This window comes from Patagioenas fasciata, chromosome 2 (assembly GCF_037038585.1).
Source record: "Patagioenas fasciata isolate bPatFas1 chromosome 2, bPatFas1.hap1, whole genome shotgun sequence".
NCBI lineage: Eukaryota > Metazoa > Chordata > Aves > Columbiformes > Columbidae > Patagioenas > Patagioenas fasciata.
In genome coordinates this window covers 46,763,058-46,785,652 of record NC_092521.1, presented here as the reverse complement: position 1 = coordinate 46,785,652, position 22,595 = coordinate 46,763,058, and the positions used below count along the sequence as shown (strand labels likewise).

At 43.3% G+C, this 22,595-nt stretch overlaps 1 protein-coding gene across 1 annotated transcript in view; it reads right to left on the bottom strand.

Annotated features, from left to right (window-relative positions):
* The window catches only part of GAREM1 (GRB2 associated regulator of MAPK1 subtype 1), a 104,863-nt gene that overhangs the window by 6,832 nt on the left and 75,436 nt on the right, over window positions 1-22,595 (bottom strand). Inside the window, exons 3-5 of the mRNA XM_065830371.2 lie at window positions 21,738-21,868; window positions 7,768-8,946; window positions 2,664-2,830 (exon numbers count right to left, since the gene is read on the bottom strand). Of these exons, the coding sequence (XP_065686443.1) occupies window positions 2,664-2,830; window positions 7,768-8,946; window positions 21,738-21,868 (1,477 nt within the window). The remainder of the gene's footprint in view (window positions 1-2,663; window positions 2,831-7,767; window positions 8,947-21,737; window positions 21,869-22,595) is intronic.

Here is a 22,595-nt window from a genome sequence, read left to right as displayed (position 1 = left end):
GCACTTGAGTGTGCACAGGGCACATGATCCTTCCTCACTGGTCAACAGTGCAAAACCACATAATAAGTTAATGCTTACAGCCAAAGGAAGAGTTTTAGCTAGAAGGGTAAGCAGACCCAGCTGTATATGTTGAAGTATCAGGCTTTAAGCTTACCCAACAGTAACGTGTTTATGCACCCATATCCTTAAAATCTACGAGGAGAAACACTTGCTTTTCAAAGGCACCTTAAGAAAGCAAACCCTGACCTACTTTCAGGTGGTAAACTAAGCTTAGCCTGTCAGAGAGAACTTATGGTTTTATATTGAGGTGTTTCCGAAAGACAGGGATATCAACAAAAGCATGCAACCTGTTATCAAAAGCAAATGTTTGCTGCTTTTATGCCGCTTTCTAAAAGAAAGTCTGAAGGATTGAATTTATCTCTGGAATTCTGGTCAATTAAGCCAGAGCACTGAAAAGACAATTAGGAGATTTACAAAATCCTAATTTAACACAACAGAGGGAAACTAACAGTTGACATAGTGGTTTTAATTACCCACCTCTCTCTCCTGCAAACTAACTACTCAAGATAGAAACTCTATAGTCATTTCGTGACAGCTCAGTGAAAACTGCTTGAGGAGGACACAGCAGCTTTCAAGAAACCATCACAGCTTTGAATGGATTGACATAAAAAATAGCCCTCCATGAACTTACAGTGAGTCAGAGAGGAAGCCAACGTGGACACAAAGTGCAGATGCGTAAAAGCAGCTCTAATCTGTATCACCGGAAAATTAGTTGGTAAACTCAGCCCCAATGGATGCAGTTTCCCCTTAACTACCCATCCCTTGCTCTCCACTCCACGCCCTCCAAATGTTTTTCCTGTTTATGTCATGAATACAAGTCTGCAAGTTAAAGCAGTTGGATGTTTACGATAGCAAAGATGTTTTTTTTTTACCTCAACAAGCATACACTGTCAACTGGTCATTTCTGTCTGCTTTAAGCAGCCAACTAGTTTAATGTACTCAGCACAAAGCATTTTTCACAAATCTAGCCATTGGGCTGTTGAATTCACAGAAGACAGTTAGTGAGGTGTCGTAAACAACTGACAATACAGAGAAATTAAATGGATAGATCCTGTTTCTGTTCTCTGATACAACATCAGAAATGGGAGCATTTAATGATTTAAAAGATCGATCGAATTACTGAAAACTGATAAATTAATGTTTCCAAAGTGCTTCCTTATTCATCCTCCACCAAAATTAACTCACTGGGACTCGGTGCCAAAGGATGCAAGAGAAACCTGAAATACAGCTGAAGTCAGGCATTGGGCATTTTTATAGGCAGATAAGGACAAATCATACTGTTTTCATTTGTGTTTAAAATACTGTCTTGCAACCATTCATGATCCAGAAAATAAGATCATAGCTAAAAATGGCAAGACTTCAAAAGCAACTTCACCAGCAATCTGGTTACTCCACACATTGCCAATTTTTTAGCAGCACTAGGTCAGTTCTACCAAAATGGAGATATCTGGTCTGGACCCAAGCTGGAGATGAGTTTCATGCAAATACCGTGAAGTTTGAGGCAAATAATATCACCTGTGTTCCTGAGAAACTTCATTTCTCACTGTGTTCCTTGTTTCTTGGGAGGCAGATGTATTCTTGGCTACAAAGACAGAAAGCAGCATTTGGTGGGCCCCAAATGCTGGGAGGTCTTGCACCTCCTGTGGAGGCATCCTTGACAGAACTACCCAACAGGCTTTCATAAAAACAAACGAGAAGCCTTGATCTAGAGTGATCATTGCCAGATACACAACACTAAGCTGCAAATGTGCAGTATGGCTTAGAAAGGCAATTGCAGCATAAGTTATTATTCTAACTGCATCTAGGCTGAAGTTATTTCAGTGGTATTGGCAACAAGACATTCAAGTCAAAAAGAGGTAAGACTCCAGAAGGTGTATACACTTTCTAAAGCCAAAGTAAGAACAGTGCATTGCTAGGCAAAGGTACGCAGCCATGGAATTCAAAATCTTCTGTTGACTTCTGGTTAGCCTGAGTTGATTTTCTACTTTGTGGGCTAGGCTTGTGCTGAAGTGTGTTTGATCTGGAAGCTGTCTGGCCCTCTTCTGCTGCACCTCACTTTGCACTCAGTGGTGTCTGCTGGCCTCCCTGTTCTCCCTCACACCCACCCCATAGGTTCCCATATAGCTGGCACAATGCATTGTTGGATTACCACGTCCCTTTTGTGCCCACACTTATCAGAGCTGACTGCACTGCACACATGTAGCACTGAAATCCCACCTCGAAACTAGCTTGAAGATGTTCAAGTTTGAAGATCCAAGACTTTCAAGAATTATACAAAACTGTGCGGGATTTTCCATTTAGACAGCCTGTGTCACCTTACTGTGACATTACCTACACCAATATATGGGAGTATTTAATATAAATCGCTATGTCCTATCTAGTAAAGCATAGTTTCTGCTGGAGCTTTGCTTTGAATCTTTAAAAATCCTCAAGCTTTGCTTGAATCTTTAAAAATACTGTGGCAGGTTAACCCATTTCACAAAAAGTCAGTAACTCTGACCCAGTACCACGCTTTTACAAACAAGTGCCTTCAAAAAGAGCACTGCTTCATTTAACTTTCTCAAAAAGTGCTAGCATGGGGCTCTCATAGCAAAAACACATACATGTTGTGCAGTCCCGATGAGTAGTAGGACAGAGTCGGGCTAGGAGAGCGGGTCTGCTGCCGCGCAGGTTTGACGGTGCGAGGAGGGATGGAAGGACTGGTGGAGGACGGCTTTGAACTCCGCGGCGGGACGGGGGGAGCGTTCAGGAGCCTGCATTCCTCTTTTACCTGTACAAAAGAAGAACATGTCAGTAAGCGGCAAGAAAATCTGGGCAACAGCACTCTCAACCAGATGAAACACATCTGGTTGTGCCTTATTCTGTGAAAGGAAATAATTAAAAAGGGAGGAGAAGAGAAAAATTATGCTAAGGATATGCATTTGCAACAGTATGTGGCTGTCATAAAGAAGCCCAAAAGAATGCTTTACAAACAGTAGAGCTACTAGCACTCTTTTTTAGGATGCTTTTCAGTACTTTGATATCCACTCATTTAAAAAGTAGCAGCAGTGAAACGATGTAGAGGAACCTTCCAGTACCATAGAAAATCAGAGAGACAGTTCCAGATACTTTACATTTTATAAGGAGCAAACCATTAGGCTTAAACTTCATTAGTGTTGTTTATTTAGCTATAATGAACCAAGCTTACGTAATGAGAAGATCTCAACAGACTTCAGTGTTTCCTGACTTATTTCATACTCAACCATCCTCCCCCAAGAATAGTACATCCATCTGTCCTGGCTTTGTCTCATATTTACCAGATGCTGGCATTAAAACCTGGAGCTTCAGTCCTTCTGTAGCTACCCCAAGCAGTCCCGGATGGGGTTAACAACAAAACATACAAGTTGAAAGGCACGGGCAGAAGAGCCTGTTCAAGTAAGATACCCAGCCAACAGGTCCACTTTTTGCAGCCAGCCAACTTTGCAGCTTAAACCAAATTACTGCAGCAGTACTTATCTGAAATTTACTTTGGTCTGCCTAGGTAGGAACAAAATACTAGGATCCATCCCCATAGAAAAAATGATGGAATTAAGACCTTAATCTCATCAGGACATATTGGGGAGAGCATCTTTAGGGCTAAAGGTGAGCAAGGCTACTGAGAATTAGGATGCCAGGCAAGATTTTTCAGGACTCACGACTTGCCCCTCGCTGGAGGAGACCTCTCTGTTCTTGTTTGAAACAGTCTCAGATGCACCAGAAAAGGGAAATTCTCTTTGTGTTTGAAAGTAACCGTTTATTTTAAAATTTAACAACACTGCAGAACTAAAAGTTATCTTAGCAGTTCTGCAACACATAATTAGTTATTAAAGTGATTTAATTTATTTAAAACCAAAATAAATGTGGAACCTTTTGCAATCCACTTCAGCGCTTTCAAAATGCAACAAGCCATTTATTACTTTTGTGAAATGGAAAATTGGGGACTGGGACACTGTAGTACATTTTTTTCCTAATTCAAAACAAGTCAAAATTACAGGAAATGTCCAACAGCATAAAGCACTGAAATAAATCTTGCTCTAAGGGTTCCTATTTGCTCTTTCAAGAAAAAAAAAAAAAGTCAATTTTATTCATGTTTGTTATTGAATTCAGGCATAAAACTCTTCAGCCATTTTAGTGCTGTGCCCCAAGGATGCCTAAGGACTTTTTTTTTTTTATATCTCCCAAGTCAGAGCAGGCAAAGTTAATGCTGCGTGCTATTGAATATATACCCATGGGGTTAGAGAGACCATTCAGGGGAGCTCTTGGAGCACAGCAGACGGTCCAAGGGTTAAAGGGATTCTTTCCTGGGAAGACTGCCGGCATTCAAAGGTGCTGGCATAACAAACTATGCCAAGCTCCTTTGCTGACCTAGATTGCAGATCAGAACGAGGCCGTAAATAATACCGGTTTGCAGTCCCAGTTGGTCCCTGTCACAAGACTGCGACTACAGCTGCCAGACACAGCCCTCAGAAAACCCAGCAGGGGAATAAAAAAGAGAGATTTTGCAGATTAAACTGACAAGAGCGAGAGGAAACTTCAGAGGCGAGCTACCCTCACACTAGGTCCAAGTGAACACAGATGAAAAAAAAATGTGGGAGAGGAAGGGAACAGCTGCGGTGCAACATGCCAATCACCTTGATGGATGTTGCTGTTAGTAGGAAATACTCTTTTGCCCAGAAGCACTAGATGTTGTGCGGCTGCCAGATACAGACAAAGTGCATTCGCACTGCATGTCCCAGGACTTCTATTCGTCGCTTTCTGAACCCTTCCATGCTCCAACACTCCTTCCCATGACCCAGGGATGGGGACCACTTTCTGATGGCGTGAGGTGGATTTTAAGACCTCTTCTCCTTTGCCTTGTTGTCAGCCCAAGCCCTGCCAGCACCCCAGGGCCCTGGCATGTCACTCCCAAACCTGGGCATCGCCAGTGCCCATGGCAGTGATCACTTCTGAGGCCACCTGGATAAAACTCACCCCATCACTGGCATGACTGGGAATGTAATGCAAAGCTGTTCAACACTCCTTGTTGCCAGGAGTCTGAACTTGCAGCACACTCCATCAGGGATTTGCTTTAAATCAATCAGGAAAACAGCCTCTGATTTTATGCAAATTAGTGCTTGAAGGCTGAAGCAATTTCTAATTTACAGGCCTTAATTCAGAAGTCATTTCCCCCCCTCCATCCCCCACTTCTGCCTTCATGCTACTTGGATTTTCTGAAAGGTATTTAGAAAATAAGCATTATATATCAGAATGCTCCATCCTGCTGGTGAGAAGAAAATGAGAACAGCCTGTGAAACACTTGAATGTCTTTTTCTCTCTCCTACAAACAGCTCTCCTATGCACTGATTTTAAATTTACTGCATGCAAAAATGCAATTGCTAGCCAAGCTTTATACAGAAACACTATGGAATATCATTCTAGAGGGAGTGATGACTAAACCCCATGTTCATCAGCAGCTCCTGAGATGATCTTATTCTATAAATACCCTACGTGGAAATCATGCAAACATCTCCTTGGCCCCAGCCCACTGATAAATTCAGTAGGCCACTGATACTCAATTCCAAAGCTGTTCCAGGAAGCCACAAAACTGAGCCTAAATTATTATCACCTATGGAGATGCAGTTTTTTTAAAATTTTGTTTTATTTCTTAAGGGGTTACACCCCATGCCCACCTAAAATGCAAGATAATATCTTTACCAGAAATTACTTCTCCTGCATGGTTAGAACACAATACCAAAACTGCTGACAGCACTCACACATTACATCACTAATGTAAGACACACATGAAAAAGTCACACACTTTTCCAAGTGACCTTAAAAAGCAACATATGCAGGTGCCCCAAACGCCACCCAGCTACCCCCAGAAGGGAGATGCTAAGCCACGAGGCGTCCCCAATCGTTTGACGGTCCACACCGATGCTGTGCAGGTACTCCACAGCTCTCCCAGCATCCCATTACCCACGCTTCAGGTGTGACATGAGACATCCATGTCTCAGGTCTGACCCAGGGGGTCGTCTCCTGTCAGGAGGGCTGTCCTCACCCCACCATGGGGGCAACCTTCCTCCCCCTCATCCTCCCACCCACTCCTCAGCACAGGCTCCAGAGCTCCTTTGACCCCGTGCTGAAACAGTTCAGCTTGCAGGAATCAGCAGGAAACTAATCATTTTCCAGATCCAGACCTGGCTGCCTGCCCAGGCACAGGAGTGCCAGAGCCAGCACAACACAGGAGCCAGGACCGTGTGGCTGGGAAAGGAGAAGGAGGAGGAGGGTGGGACCAGCCCCGTGCGGGTTTACATCAGCACAGGCTGCCAGGGAACCTCATCCCGATACGGCGCTGCTGGGCACTTGTCCAAAAGTCTGGACAAAGCGTCAGTGCATACCTGACCTCTGCGGCAAGGAAGTGCTCTTGGGTTCCCGCACTTAAGACATTACACGTAAACACTCCTTGCTAAGACGACGTAATGTCTTGACTTTCCTGAAGCTGCTGCAGCTGCTTTTTGGGGAAGTTTTGGCAGCATGGTCAAAGGGCTGCAGTTGTATACTTCATCCCTACAGGGGTGTTCGCCTCTCCCTCTCCCTCTCCTCTGCTGCAGTTTGGTCTTAGGTTAGTCTCAGCTTACTGTGCAGCCACGCTCTTGAAAATATCATTGGACTTGCAAATGGAAGAATGTTTATTTAAATTCCAGCACAAATCCTGCAAAATTAATTTGTTACATTATTGTATCTGTCAAGATTCATGTGACATGAGTATTAAATTTTGCTAAATATTCCTAGACACTCTTCCATGGGGGAAGTTTTCTATTTTCCCTTTTTGTTTTTTTTAGAAATAATGTTTAGGACTATGTCAAGAGACCACATGATGGTTGGCTTTTCCACCCAGTCCACATAAGCTCCTGTTGATAAAACATATTTGTATTTTTGTCTCTGAAGTCTCCATGACATTTCAGGTTTGGAGAAGTGATTTCTCCCATAAGTTTTGATTAGAAACCCTAGGATAGGAAACATGCTCTATTTAAATTTGAGTCCTGTAGAAAGCTCATTTATCAGCTCTGCAGTGTTCCTATTTGCACATGTTTTATTTTAATAAGCAGTACAGAGTGATTAGTTCAGGTCTAGTTTGATAAAGTTTCCTTGAAGTCGATGACACTTAATATTCTTCAAAATCTGCAATAGACTTGTAACACAGAAGACAATCTGTCCTCAACAAATACTTCAAATCCATAAAAATTCTAGCTGTCCTCATTAGCAGGACTTGTTAATTGAAGACGCTCACACTAAGGTGATTTGAGGCAGTTCAAAGTGGGGTCATGCCCCACACACTTCGGCCACAGAAAGTATGAGAAAACAGAAAACATGGAGGCCATGTGGAGAGATGATGTGAAAGCAAGGGAAGAAAGTGACCAGACAATTCTTAGATCTTGTTTGTCTGAGCAAAAAACCCCAATAAATATCACCTGAGAGTATCAAGATGAAGCTACTACTTCAGTTTTATTAAACATACTCCAGTAATTTTTAGAATATGACTTACACTTAGTAGGAAACTAGTTGAAGTTGCACGTCTTACAATGTCCCACTATTTCCTTGCCCTCCATGTGCCCCCCTCCAAGTCTTCTATAAAAAAAAAAAAATCCCAAGCAAACTCTTAACCAGCTGAAAAAAAGAAATGAATCGACATAAATAACCCTGACTTACTGCTTCTGATTTGGGAGGCACTGGAGGTGGAGGTAGGGAAACATCTGAAGACTTTGTGGTTACTCCAACAGTCGCAGGCACGGGAAGGGATGCGGTACCACACTTTGATCGGAAAGACCCCCTGTAGCTGTCACATTTGTTCTTCTCACTTAGCGAGCGAGTGAGAGGCTGGTCACCAGCCTTTCCAGACCCTTGGTCCAACCACAGCTCTTCGTAAGGAAGCTCTGGTTTTGTAGGCAGAAACATGGATTCTTCGCTAACTTCAGGAAAAAGGTAATCGCTGCCACTGTCACCAGACTCCTGGTACTGGAGAGCATCGTGAGAGAAGAGGGCCCACTCGTTACACAAGTCCCTGCAGCCGTGGAGGTTCACTTCACTATTCCCGTGCAGATTGTTTCCATAGACACACACAGAAAGACGGTGGAAGGATTGGGTGAGCTCATCCCGTGCGTAGCTGAGGGAGTTGGGTACGTGGCTGTGCCCCGGGCACCGGCTCTTCTTCGGGCTCTTGCAGTCTTCATTCCAGTCAGTCTTCACATCTCGCACCGCACGGGAATACTCGTCTATGTCAAACTGTTCCTGGCATACATTAAACCAATGCTGTATGAGGGATTCATGCCACAGCTCTCCCTTCACCAGACTGTCGGGCAGAATAAATTTTGGAAGCGTTAAGTGCAAGGGAAAATGCATTGGAATAATTTTGTTGCCACGAAGCACACAACAAACCACCACAGTCTTGGTTTGAATGTTGACAAACTTGTACCTGTGCCCTTCACGGATAAAATGCAGGTCGTAAGGATTTCTTGGTGTAGGACTCGGCACAGTCACATTAACAGGCAGCCTGGTTTTTTCTACTATATTGCGAATTGTGTGCTCCCCTTCTTGCATCTGCACCTCCAATGGGCTGCGGGTGCTAAACTTGCCCTTACACTGGAAAGGGAGACTGATGCTTTCGTTGGTCCTGTGGTTCATGCATATGAGACAGGGCATTTTGCCTCTGCCTAGCTTACTAATTGAATTAAGTTTCCCAATTTTTTTGAAGATGGTGTTGAGTCGTGACTTCTCCTTGGAAGATTTTGCATAAAGGATTTCTGCTTGCCCCATTAAAGTGAGCTCATCCCCAGTACAAAGGGTAATGTTGTAAACCTCAGTGTCTTCATTGCATTCACCTGAAGCCACCTGCAAAATAATAATAAAAAATTTGGTTTTGCCCCGCTGAAGATAAGATTTCAAATCATATCAAATCTATCAAGACTGAACTTACAAGACTATATACTGGGAGAAATTAAACTAACTTTATTTGAACAGCTGAGTAGTCAAGTGCAAGGTGTTCAACCAGAAGTTCGGCCAAGTAACCTTTTTCATGGTCCTGCAGATTCCCGCATCCACATATTCCAGCAATTTAAATAGTCACTTCTGTCATACAGCTATGACAGAGCATGTCTGGATTCCCTTGGGAACTGTTTGGAACAGTTTTTGCTGTTTGCTAGAACTTATTTGCCAGGCTCTTGAGGGAAGCAAACTTCCTTCTTCCACAATCTTCAGCTCCCTGAGGAGCAAAAAAGGTAAAGCATATCCCTTTATTATAATCTCTTCCAGGCTAGGGGGAATCACAGATGACATCTACTCCCTGAAGGAGAGGTCAAGAATATCAGTTTACCCCATATGCCCAACTCCCCCCTCTGCCTTGCTCTCCTAGTCATAGACTTCCTTCCTCATTTTTTGATCATAATTGCAATTTAAGAGATTAAACAACATATGCACAGCCATGTGTGTGCTTTTCCACTATAGAAATTGTACTAGAAAAAAAAAAAAAAAAGCAAACCAGATGTCCAAGGCTCATTTGTTCCTGAAGTTATTTCCTTAAGACTGAGAGAACTCTTTATAGACAAGATTGCTTTGGTTTGCATTTGAGTGGCTTAATGCGAAGGTCCTTTTCAGGGACCTAACAGAACCCACCCAGTTCTTTCTCAACAGCAGCAGATACCCACTTATAAAGAATGGTGCATTAGATAAACACTACTGGCCTGTTATAGACTATTTTATTCAGAAATATGGAATATATCAAAGAAAAAAGGCAATGAAAACATATGGTCAAACTGCACAACCCCTCCTCACCTCTGCAACTCCTAAAGACTTCATGGAGCCGTGTGAAGTTCATATTCTAGGCTTCAAACTCAGGTATCACCAGAGAATAGCCACTGCATGAAGTTAAGGCTGTAAGTCCAACCAGGTAACATTCTGTGATTCTGTGAGTGCTGTGAAAGACGCTTCCTCTTGTAAAATGTGATCTGCGTCTCACCCGTGTTTGTAAAGACGTGATTACCTCCTGTCAGAGCCAAGGCAGAGGCGGCTCAGCCGAGGTGTGCCGCCCCAGCACTTCTGTCTCGGTGCTTCCGGAGAGGAAGTCATTCAAGCCCTGAATTATCTAAACAACCACTATTTGGTCTAATCGAGGAAACTGCTGGGATTTTATGGTACGCAATACTCATTCACAGTTCACACCATTGGCCAGGCTGTATTTTGAAACACTGCGACATGAAAGGAAAGCACTTGGGGTTTTTTGCTGATAGCACCAGCTATCATTGCCGGTTTCTCCTCAAAACCGCCACAGAGTGTTGCTTTTGAGCTGTGGCCATGTAGCCTTGCCTTTGGTGGAGCTGATAGTGTTGAGGAAACATGGGGCTCTGTTAATGTACTGTTCAATCACTGAATCACAGAATGGTTGGGGTTGGAAGGGAGCTCTGGAGATCATCTAGTCCAACCCACCTGCCAAAGCAGGTTCACCCAGAGCAGATCACACAGGAATGTGTCCAGGTGGGGTTTGAATATCTCCAGAGAAGGAGACTCCACAGCCTCTCTGGGCAGCCTGTTCCAGTGCGCTGGCACCCTCACAGTAAAGAAGTTTCTCCTCATATTCAGATGGAACCTCCTGTGCTTCAGTCTGTGCCCGTTGCCCTATAGCCTGTCACTGGGCACCACTGAAAGGAGTCTGGTCCCACCCTCTTGACACCCACCTTTGCGATATTTATAAACATTGATAAGATCCCCCCTCAGCCTTCTCTTCTTCAGGCTGAACAGACCCAGCTCTCTCAGCATTGACAAGTTCCAACAAATAGTTTCTTTGGACAGTGGGAGCTATGCTGCCAGAAACTTTAACTGTAGACAGTACGGTCGGTTACAGCTTTTTCTCACTTCCTGCAGGACACTGGCCAGAGTGAGGGAGGTGTCACCACCTACGGCTGTGGGAGCTGCTGCTTGGCCAACTCACGGCTCCCTGGTGATGCACAAACAAACAAGCCTCTGTAGAAGGAAATGGTGGATCAGATGTGAAACCACAGAGGTAACGAACTGGCCAAGCTTCACAGCAAAAGTATCATGAAACAGCCGCTTATTAATGGCATCTATTTGAACCAGTCAAATAGCAAATGGATTTTTAGATTCAACAGGTATGTTTAAAGTCAAAATTATTCTTAATTCAAAAATTTGGACTTTTTTTCTTTTTTTTTTTTTTAAATATATATTGCCACAGGATAACAGGTGAAATAAAGCTGAATTTTACTGTGCTGGCACGAAAGAAAAATCACACCGCGGTTCTAGTTTGGCACTCTGAGAAAAATACTGTTCTGCACTCTTCCTACTCAAAAAAATATAAAGTATCAGCAACTGTCCAAAATTGTAACAAAAAAACCTGAAAAAGTGAAATGAAAAGTGTAAGACTCTTACTATGGTGATGCTAAGGCTGCTGAACACCTCACCAGGCTGTATGTTTAAAAATTTAAGTTGTGAAAGTCAAGAAAGCTATCTCCTCTTGTCTTGTGTTAGGCTAATTCATTCATTACCACACAGTAGTTAACACATGTAAAATATACATAGTAGGTAAATACGTGTTCCAGGACATTAGCAACAAATATATACCATATCATACATATGTATGCATATATATATAAACATGTATCATACCATACATAGAGATATCTGTGCATGAGTTTCTAGATTATTTTAGTAATTACTAAGTTTTATTTCTCAGATTACATAGCTAAATATTTACTTTGTCCTTGTAGCAATGACCTATGAAAATGAAACGTGCTCTGTCTTGTTCACTCAGACATTTCACTTTATCAGTGGCCATAAAACTTACAAAAATATCAATAAATAGTGATAAGTAGGGCCATGGACTTTAGCACAGGACATCAGGTGACACCCGTAGAATCCTCCAGGTTGGGTAGGACCCCCGGAGTCATCTTGTCCAACCTGTTCCTCAAATCAGGTGTAGTTATGGCAGGCTGCTCAGGGCTATGTCCAGTTAAATTTTCAGTTTCTCCAAAGATGGACAATCCACATTTTCTCTGGGCAATCTCTTTACTTGTTCAACCACTCATGTTAAAATATTTTTTTTTCTTATATGGGAGCAGAATTCCAACTTGTGCCTGTTGTCCTCCAACTGGGCACACCAGATGAGTGAATCTGTCTTCTTTATACCCTCCCATCAGGCAGGTATGCACAGCAGAGGGATCTCTCCTTGGGTCTCTCAAGGCTGAACAACCCCAGTTCTCCCTGCCTCTCCTAATATGTAGTTTGCTACAGCCCTCTGACCATCTTGGTACAATGAATTATTGGAAAACAGCTGTTTCCAAAACTGGAAGCAATATTCCAGCTGTAGCATTGCAAGTGCTGAATGATGGGGAATAATCACCATTCTTGACTTGCTGGCTACACTCTTGCTTATACAGCCCCATGTGCTTTTGTCTATCTTTGCCACACACTACTACTGTCTACCAGGTACCGCTCAGACTTTTTCCACAGAGCCACTTTCTACCCATGAGCCTGTCACAGGGCTTGTGGCATCCCAAGTGTGGGGCTTTGCACTTGCTTTTGGTGAACTTCTCAGGGTTCCCATCAGTCCAGGAACCAGTCAAGCACAGCAGCTGCTCAGAACAGATCTGATTCATGCCAAATAATCTGCTTAAAGACAACAGGATCTGGGAGAAAGTGCATTTCATAAATCATTCCTAAAAGGCAGAATGAGTAACACCTCACCAGACTCAGCTTTCTCTGCCCTCTGAGCTTCTAGCACTGACCCACCATGATTTGTACCTTCAAGCACTCCTATGCTCCTTTACACCCCTGCTGAGAGGATCCCCTGTGTGCCTTCTGGTTTCTGCTCCGAAATCATGGGCGGGGTGTAGCAGAGCCCTACGCTATTTCAGACACTTGGAGCTGCCAGCGGCACGTCCCAGGCCACACACATGACATGGCGTATCGCTGGTATACGATGGACAGAACAGAGCAGTGCACTATCTCAGAGTGGCAGAGTTAAGGTAGTCCAGAACACAGGCTGGTGCAGAAATAATAATATAATTTTGTGGCAAATCTCCTCATAATTCTGGAAAATAGGTAATGCTACAGGAGGCAGAAAGCACCTGAGAAGCCTTCATTCAGCTACATAACATATCTGGGAAGTCCAGCTAGAGCCCCAGTGGGGCTCCACTCTGCCCCACGCTTGTAGCTCACTCAACTCCCTCCTGCTTTGCCCACATTTGAGCAATGCTCCTGCGTCCTTTGGGACTTCTCTGCCAGGTTTGCTTTTTGAAACTTCAGGTGTGAAGACCTTGCAACTGGCAGAAAGCTGAGATCAGCAGAAGGAATGGGGGGGAAGAAAAGTAGGACGATACATTTTCCTCAGATATCTCCACAGTGGGACTGTGCCCTCACGTTTTAATTCTTTGTGTATGCCACCTCTTCACATCCTCTAAACCAGGAATTCTTCAGTAGACAATATGCAGCAGTAACCATCACATGTGCAGTTGCTGTCATTACTTAATAAATACAACCTCTCCTAGCTTGGGAGCATTCTGAAATCATTCCTTCCCCAAACACATTTATCTTCATGGCTGCTCTCTCCGTTTTACACATTATCACAACAATGCTTTATAGAATCATAGAATGTCCTGAGTTGGAAGGGATGCACAAGGATCATCAAGTCCAACTCCTGTCTCTACATATGACAACCCCACAGTTCACACCATGTGTCTGAGGGTGTCCATCCAGTCTCTTCTTGAATACTGTCAGGCTTGGGGCCGTGACACCTCCCTGGGGAGCCTGTTCCAGTGCTCCACCACCCTCTGGGTGAAGAACCTTTTCCTAATGTCCAACCTAAACCTTCCCTGGCACATCTTCCTGACATTCCCGAGGGTTCTGTTGTTGGTCTCCAGAGAGAAGAGATCAGCACCTGCCGCTCCTCATCCTCTTGTGAGGAAGTTCTAGGATGTGATGAGGTCGCCCCTCAGTCTCCTCTTCTCCAGGATGAGCAAACCCAGTGACTTTAGCCAAAAAGTTAAGTCTTAATTGTAAAAGGAACCTGTGGCTCAGTAAAACACAGAATTTGTGCTATGCTGACTTCGCTTTCATATCTCCATATTAAACTACTAGCCATATTAAACTTACTGAGCCATCTGGATCCTCACAAGTCTATGGGACCAGACGGGATGCATCCTAGGGTGATGAGGGAGCTAGCAGAACAGCTTGTCAAGTTGCTCTCCATCATCTTCCAACAGTCCTGGCTCACTGGGGAGGTCCCATACGATTGGAAATTGGCGAATGTTACCCCAATCCACAAAAAGGGCTGCAAAGCTGACCCTGGCAACTACAGGCCTGTCAGGCTGATCTCGATGCCTGGCAGGTTTATGGAGCAGATCATCCTGAATGCAATCACCCAGCACCTTCAGGATGGACCAGGGATCAGACCCAGCCAGCATGGGTTTAGGAGGGGCAGGTCCTGTCTGACCAACCTGATCTTCTTTTATGATCAGGTGACCCACCTGGTGGATGTGGGGAAAGCTGTAGATGTGGTCTATCTAGACTTCAGCAAAGCCTTTGACACTGTCTCCCATACTATACTCCTTCAAAAGCTGGTAGCCCATGGCTTGGACAAGCGCACTCTCTGCTGGGTTAAGAACTGGCTGGAGGGCTGGGCCCAGAGAGTGCTGGTGAATGGGGCTGCATCTAGCTGGCGGCCAGTCACTAGTGGTGTCCCCCAGGGGTCAGTGCTGGGTCCAGTCCTGTTTAACATCTTTATTGATGATTTAGATGAGGGGATTGAGACCATCATCAGCAAATTTGCTGATGACACCAAGTTGGGAGGGAGTGTGTCAACCTGCTGGAAGGCTGGAGGGCTCTGCAAAGGGATGTGGACAGACTGGAAAAATGGGCTGATTCCAATGGGACGAAGTTCAACAAGGCCAAGTGCTGGGTCCTGCACTTTGGCCACAACAACCCCCTGCAGCGCTACAGGCTGGGCACAGAGTGGCTGGAGAGCAGCCAGGCAGAAAGGGACCTGGGGGTACTAATTCACAGGAAGCTCAACATGAGCCAACAGTGTGCTCAGGTGGCCAAGAAGGCCAATGGTATTCTGGTCCTGTATCAAAAATAGCATGGTCAGCAGGACAAGGGAAGTGATCCTTCCCCTGTACTCTGCATTGGTGAGGCCACACCTGGAGTATTGTGTTCAGTTCTGGGCCCCTCAGTTCAGGAAAGATATTGAGGTGCTGGAGCGGGTCCAGAGAAGAGCAACAAGACTGGTGAAGGGACTTGAGCACAAGACCTATGGGGAGAGGCTGAGGGAGCTGGGGTTGTTTAGTCTGGAGAAGAGGAGGCTTAGAGGCGACCTCATCACTCTCTATAACTACCTGAAGGGAAGTTATAGCCAGGTGGCGATTGGTCTCTTCTCCCAGGCAGTTAGCAACAGGACAAGGGGGCATGGGCTTAACCTCTGCCAGGGGAAATTTCGGCTGGATATTAGAAAGAAATTCTTTATGGAGAGAGTGATCAGGCATTGGAATGGCCTGCCCAGGGAGGTGGTGGTCTCACCATCCCTGGAGGTTTTAAAACCGAGATTGAACATGGCACTTAGTGTCATGATCTAGTAAATGGACTGAACTTGGACCAAGGGTTGGACTCGATGATCTCTGAGGTCTTTTCCAACCCAGTCGATTCTGTGATTCTGTGAAATTAACTTCAAAAAAATAAGTATTATTGTAACTTTTTTTTTACCCCAGAAAATCTGAGTTGAAACATCTACGCATATTTTCTCATACTTTATACATTATAACAATGACTCCTGCAGTTTTTTTTGTCCCTTGCCCCTCTTTTGCCTTTCCCAGACAATTTTCACTTTCTGCTAACAGGTGAGAATAAGCAGTGCTACCAGCTCCGTGAAAGAGGCAGTGTTTGTCACACTGCATTCCAAAGACATCTAGAAATCACTAGGAGATGTTCAAATCGAACAACTCCTAATGCATAAGACCCACAGAATCAGAACCTATTCCATGCTGCACTTACCCTCCACCTCCCTACCGCGAGTATTGATCCATTCTAACAGTTCAGTATTGGTGCTGGGAAGTTGCCCAGGAAGGTTACTGGCTTACAGACATCTTATCAAACACATTGCAAAACACAAGTCAGTTAGGTCACTACAATGTTTTAAACTTGAAGACTCCCACAGCTCTATAGCAATTCAGAAGCCAATTATATCTCCTGCAGAAGCCAGGCATCAGGAAAGTGATGAATGATTATTTAGGAAAGATGTTCTTTTGGGAAAGCTCAAGTATATTGTTTCTTTTTGCTTAAGGAAAGATTAACTCCGAAAAACAGATTTTGATAACACCCAAGTCAATATCCTGTCTTAGACTCCAATTGTTCTAATTTGTTATAGTCTGAAGTAGAAGTCTTTAATCACTTGGACACATATGAACGCCTTACAAAAATGATTTGTGGCTTCACACTGTTTGTTATATCTGCTAAATTTTATTAGATCAATGCAAGCATTGCATTCACTTTAAAAATACACAGTTAGGATTTTTTTTTTGGTAGAGTTCTTTTCAACTGTAAGGTCTCTGATTGATAGTTGCTGCTTACTGTTTTTACTATTACAGCCAAGGGACCAATCACAGTAATGTATTTATATAAAAATACATATAATATATACTAAATATATATACATTTTTTACAGGTCACAAAATATGGATTAAGATTTTTAAAATATAAAAAAGAAGAGTCTTCAGAGGATCTATTAGCAGAAAAAATACGCAAACTTTTTCAAGGAAGTTGACTAAATTCAGTGACACAGTATCCCATTTTTCTTTTGTAAATATCTGTCTCCCAAGACAGCAAGAATCAGCAAGTACAACTCTGCATGTTAGTATATGGGCATTTCCCTCTCAGCTGAGAGGGACTTTGCCCCAACAGCTACATTAAAAGCTATCTTCAGTGGTGTTTAAAGATGTCTCAAATCAAAGTGTTCCAAAAATGACTCAAAATGTGACAGGTAATAGCACAGAATCATAGAATCATTTTGGTTGGAAGAGACCCTCAGGATCATCGAGTCCAAACATAACCTAACCTAACTCTAGCACTAAACCATGTCCCTGAGAACCACATACATGTCCTTTAAACACCTCCGGGGATGATGACTCACTTGCTTCCCTGGGCAGCCTGTTCCAATGCCCGACAACCCTTTCCATAGAGAAATTTTTCCTAATATCCAATTCGAACCTTCCCTGGGACAACTTGAGGCCATTTCCTCTCTTCCTATCACTTGTTACTTGGGGGAAGAGACCAATCCCTTTCATGCTACAACCTCCTTTCAGGTAACTGTAGACAGCGATAAGGTCTCCCCTCAGCCTCCTTTTCTCCAGGCTGAACAGCCCCAGTTCCCTCAGCTGCTCCTCATCAGACTTGTGCTCCAGATCCCTCACCAGCTTCGTCGCCTCCTCTGTACTCTCTCTAGTACTTCAATGTCCTTTTTATGATGAGGGGCCTAATACTGAACACAGTATTCAAGGTGTGGCCTCACCAGCACTGAGTACAGTGGCACAATCACTTCTCTGAAGAGCTCCACCATGAAGTGATTCTTCACGTGGGATATCAGGAAGATACTGTGAGGCAATGGCTCCCACTAACCGGGCTCCTTGCAGAGCAAAAACCCTCTGGCAGGTACACAAAGGTAGACACAAAGCAGCAGATCTGCTTCTCTCTCGCTCAAGCCCTGCACCAGATGCTGGAAGGAAGAGGTCACCGTAGCATTGCATGGCCAATGCAAAACACCAAAGTGCCACAGCTGGCATGTGCTGTGGACGCTGGGGGAAGAGAAGAAGAAAAACCACCCTGGAGACACGGCTTGCAGCCCCATCAAGCTGGCATCGAGCCACAGAGTGATGAGGGGACTAAAGCACTAATTCTCAAGGTGATGTACTATGAATCGCTTGCAAATTTGGAGCTAAAACCTACACATGGACTGATTTCAAGAAAGTTGCTATTGTAGTGTATAAAAATGCCAGTATATGTTACAAGCTTCTCTAAATGTGCTTTTTGGACACTCAGGGCAAGTTTATCAGAGCCAACAGAACTGCAATCAAATCAGGAGGTCAGTTTTGCTTCATTGTACTGCATTCACATTTGTCAAAAAAAAAAAAGCAAAGTTTTCACTACAGATTTATTTCTGCTAAAATGCACATTGTATGAGCCAACACAGTTAAACCATTGTGAAAAGAGGATTACATTAAAAAATTGAACAAATCAGGTATCAAAAGTTCACACCAGCCAAACAATATCTTTGTCAGGAAAGAAAAGAATCATTATAGGGCTAATGAACTAATCCACATCTCCATCCTGGAAAAGCTCTGCAAACAGCTTCACAGCCTCTCCTGGGAGACTGAGTGGGATCTTCAGGACAAAACCAATATCCTGCAAGGTTTGAAGGGTCCTGCAACACTAAGTGGGCTGGTTTTCAGAGTGCAGGAATTCATGTCTTGTCCAATGTCCAACCTATCAGGAAATATTGTTGCATTTTTAAGAGAACTTTTTGTGAATTGCCCTCAGTATGATGTGAGGTTTCTGTTCTTGGTTTAGTTTTTTAAGTCTTAATGCAAATAGCTTCCTGGGTGTTTGTACAGCCTGCCGTCTGCATGGGACCAGAGCAGCCGACTGCAGAAACCTGCTGCTGTTTGCTCAGCAAAAGCTAGAGCCCTGGGGTAGCACAATTTCCTTAAGATTTTTCTTCCTAGCAGAGAGAACAAAAAAAATCCTCATCTTTGTAGTGTAACACTGATACATAAGCAAAATTCTCTGCAACTATGCGCTGAATACAGGAAAGGTTATCACCTATCTGGTCAGTGAATAATAGAATCATAGAATCATTTTGGTTGGAAAAGACCTTCAAGATCATCGAGTCTAACCATTAAACTGTCAAGTCTGCCTCTAAACCACGTCCCTAAGAACCTCATCTACACACCTTCTAAACCCCTCCAGGGATGGTGACTCCACCACTTCCCTGTGCAGCCTGTTCCAATGCCTGACAACCCCTTCTGTGAAGAAATTTTTCCTAATATCCAATCTGAATCTCCCCTGGTGCAACTTGAGGCCACTCTGTCTTGTTCCTGTCACTTGTTACCTGGGAGAAGAGACCAACACTCTCCTCAGTACAACCTCCTTTCAGGTAGTTGTAGAGAGTCAGAACAGATTGACCTATTGGCTGAGTGAAATTAGGTCAGCCCCTGAACAAACCAAATTGCAGTGCCTGTAGATGCTGCTGGCCACCAGGTACCCGAGGCAACTGGGTACACAAGCACAGTATTGATACATATGTACCTCCACAGAAATTACTGGAAGTAGTTTTAGTTATTACAAATTTTTTTTTGCTATTCTCCACCTTCCAATCCCCACTTGGCTTGTTGGCATGTGTTACAGCGCTCCTTCAAATATCAGGCAGGTCCCAAACCCCCAGCCTCAGCACACTGCCCAGAAATCCTGCCTAGCTGCAAAACCCCCGAGAAGGAAGGGAGATCCATCTCCCCTGCCTCTTCCAGGATAAGGGGGCTTATTTTTCCTTTTAACAACTCACACATGAAGTAAAAATAAAGTAACCCCAGGTCGAACCGTAGCCGTGGTATATCAACACATGCAGCAGACCTCAACAAGCACAGGCAAAAACCATGCAGTGACTCTCTGGTGGCACACCGCAACTCTATAGGCTTTTTCTTCAAAAATTATCCATGGAAGATTGGAATATTTGGAACAAGAATGAATTCCTAGACTTCAGAGCTCCTCCTCATTTTAAATGATTCATCAGATATTTTAGGCATTAAAAAAAAAAATATATAGATATATATATATCAGATTAGCTACCCGGTACTCTCTTCTGAATTTAAAGAGGCACCCCACATTGGGCAGAAATAAACTGTACTTAGTACACTTCCCTTTGCTCTAATCAGTTTCACAGGATCTCCCCTATGTTAAAATTTTAGCGTACATAATTCTCTTGCATGTAAATGATTATTAAACACTTTAATAAATCCTGTTAAGTTCATTTATTTTTTGGAAGATTATAACCTTGGAATAGACTTCTATGAAACTGGAAAAACTGCCAAAAGAAATACTGCCAAGACAACTGTGTAACTAGGTTAAACCTGGATTATTGTTACTGTCATTTACATTAAAAGAGTATAACTATAGTATCTTTTAAAAATTGATTTGATATCTAACAGCAAGCTATGCTAAATTATCGGTTTGCTAAATAAGACAGAGTTTTGAGAACACTCACATGAAACTCAAGACATGATGTTTTACACTGAATCAAGCCTGCAGACTAATACTTTTCTCTCTATAAAACTAAAGCTGTACATTTTACCATGACACTCTCTTGATTTAATCATTGATCAACTGAGAAATAATGGCACAGCACTGGATAAGGCTAACATTCCCAAAGTAAGGCTGATTCGCCTGGGTAGAAATGAAATGTTCTTGTTGCCTTGATTTGCCCAACTACATCCTAAACATAAAAAAGTGTTCCAGCTTTGTCATGTAGCCTTCATTCATGAAAGGCTCTGTTTTATGGGTTCAGCTTAATGGAGAACACAAATGAAAACAACCTACTGTGTTGCTAAATTAATTAACTGATGAGCTCTCACACTTAGAGCAGCCTTCAGCAATCTTGTTTCATAGCTATAACTGGGGACTAGCTGGAGTCCCCCAACTTTACAATGCAAGAAAGAGAAAAAGCCATTAAAAGGTTGTTATAATAAACCCACATGACTAGTACATGCGACCAGGAAACTCTATACTGGTTTTGCACCAGTATCAACCAGTTTCCCCTACAGGGTACAAGATTGGGATCTGTGCTGCTGCATCCCAGCTCTGGGATGCTCTTCTACCAGACTTAGGTGGTGAATCAACTGAAGCAAATCAGAGGAGCCCAAAGGCCACTCAGCTCCATTGGCAGAGCTGACCTACCTTGTGTAGTGTCACACATACAGGTAGGAAAATAAGAACAAGTTCTGTCTTCTTCATTTTGTGCCACTGCCCTGCAATGTGTTTGACAACAGCAAGGCCTCTTACAGTCATGGGTTTGCTGACCCTTCCATGAGCCCAAGAGGTAGGCACATGCAAACAAACACACACATACACAGAGAACAAGTGCGTCTTTTCTTCCGTGTGTGTTCTGTTTGTTTTTTGTTTTATTCACAATGCCATTTAGCTACAGTAATTTTGAGACAAGCAACCCCATCATTTCACCCTGCGTGCTCTCTGAGAATAAGGCTTTCTGGATAGGGATTTGAGCAGCTGCTGCCTAACAGCAGTGCAGGAGGGGGAGGAGAAAGGGGGCAACAAACAACACTTGTTTAAAATCTGGCAGGAGCATCCTAATTAGATGAATTATTGGATGGGTCATCAGGACTGCTCCCCGAAGTACCATAGGACAGGAGAGCCCTTAGAGGACATGTTGATTTAAAACTGCAAAAATTATCCCGAAGAGCACCATCACTGAATGCAGGACACTGAAGTTCGTCTGTCTCAAAAAAGAAATTAAAAAAAAAATCACACTTCCCACACAGCACCGTTACTCACTTGCCATGTATATAAAGGTTGTAACAGTTAATCACTTAAACAGGGATAAATATTTATTCAGGGACTACCTTAACGTTGAATGTTATTTCCTCCATGACGTAAACTCGTTCAGGAAATGCTTTAGCCACCTCCTCCACACTGTTAAAATACTGCACTGGCTCCTTAATATCTCGGTCTTGTTCCAGCAGCTTAAACTGCCCTGAAAACAGATGATAAACAGAAGAGTTGTAAGATATTTATATTGGACAACTGTCACTGTGGCAACTGCTGGCTCAACTTCTTCACCATTTTGCTCGGTCAATTTTTCCGGTTATTAGCAGCCAAACAAGAAGACGGGAGATCACAGAGAGTCTGCAGAGAGAACCTGCCATGAAAGACACCCAGTTTCACCAGGTTGGAAGGAAAAGAACGTGCAGGAGCCAAAGTTAAACGAAAAAAGATCCTTTTATCACATGCTCTCTAGAAATAGTAAATAGCTATGGAGGTGTTTGTGTACTTAATTCGGTGTAATAGTATCTGTACAGATAGCACTTTTTGGCCCTTAATATTAAAAGTTTTAGACAAAGAAAACACACCCACTACTATAAAAACCTCAAACAATAAACATAAGAGTTTTGTTTTTAGCATCATCAAATAGCTATTTAAAAATACTAGACTAAAACCCTTTCTCCTCTAGGCTTCCCTAAGAGCGGAATAGCACCTAACTTTCCTTAATCATAAACTAAGCCCTTTGAGACCTATAGTTAACATCAGAAAGAAAGCCATACACATTTAAAACCCTTTTGAAGGTGGTCGCCTTCAGAAGAGCACTAGAAAGAAGTGTTTCTTGCCGACTTTACCTCCCCGCAGCATTAAAACCTTGGCTATATCCTAAGTGTTGTAAAATGCAAGAACCAACACGTAGGCAGCTGCCCCGGGCAGACCTC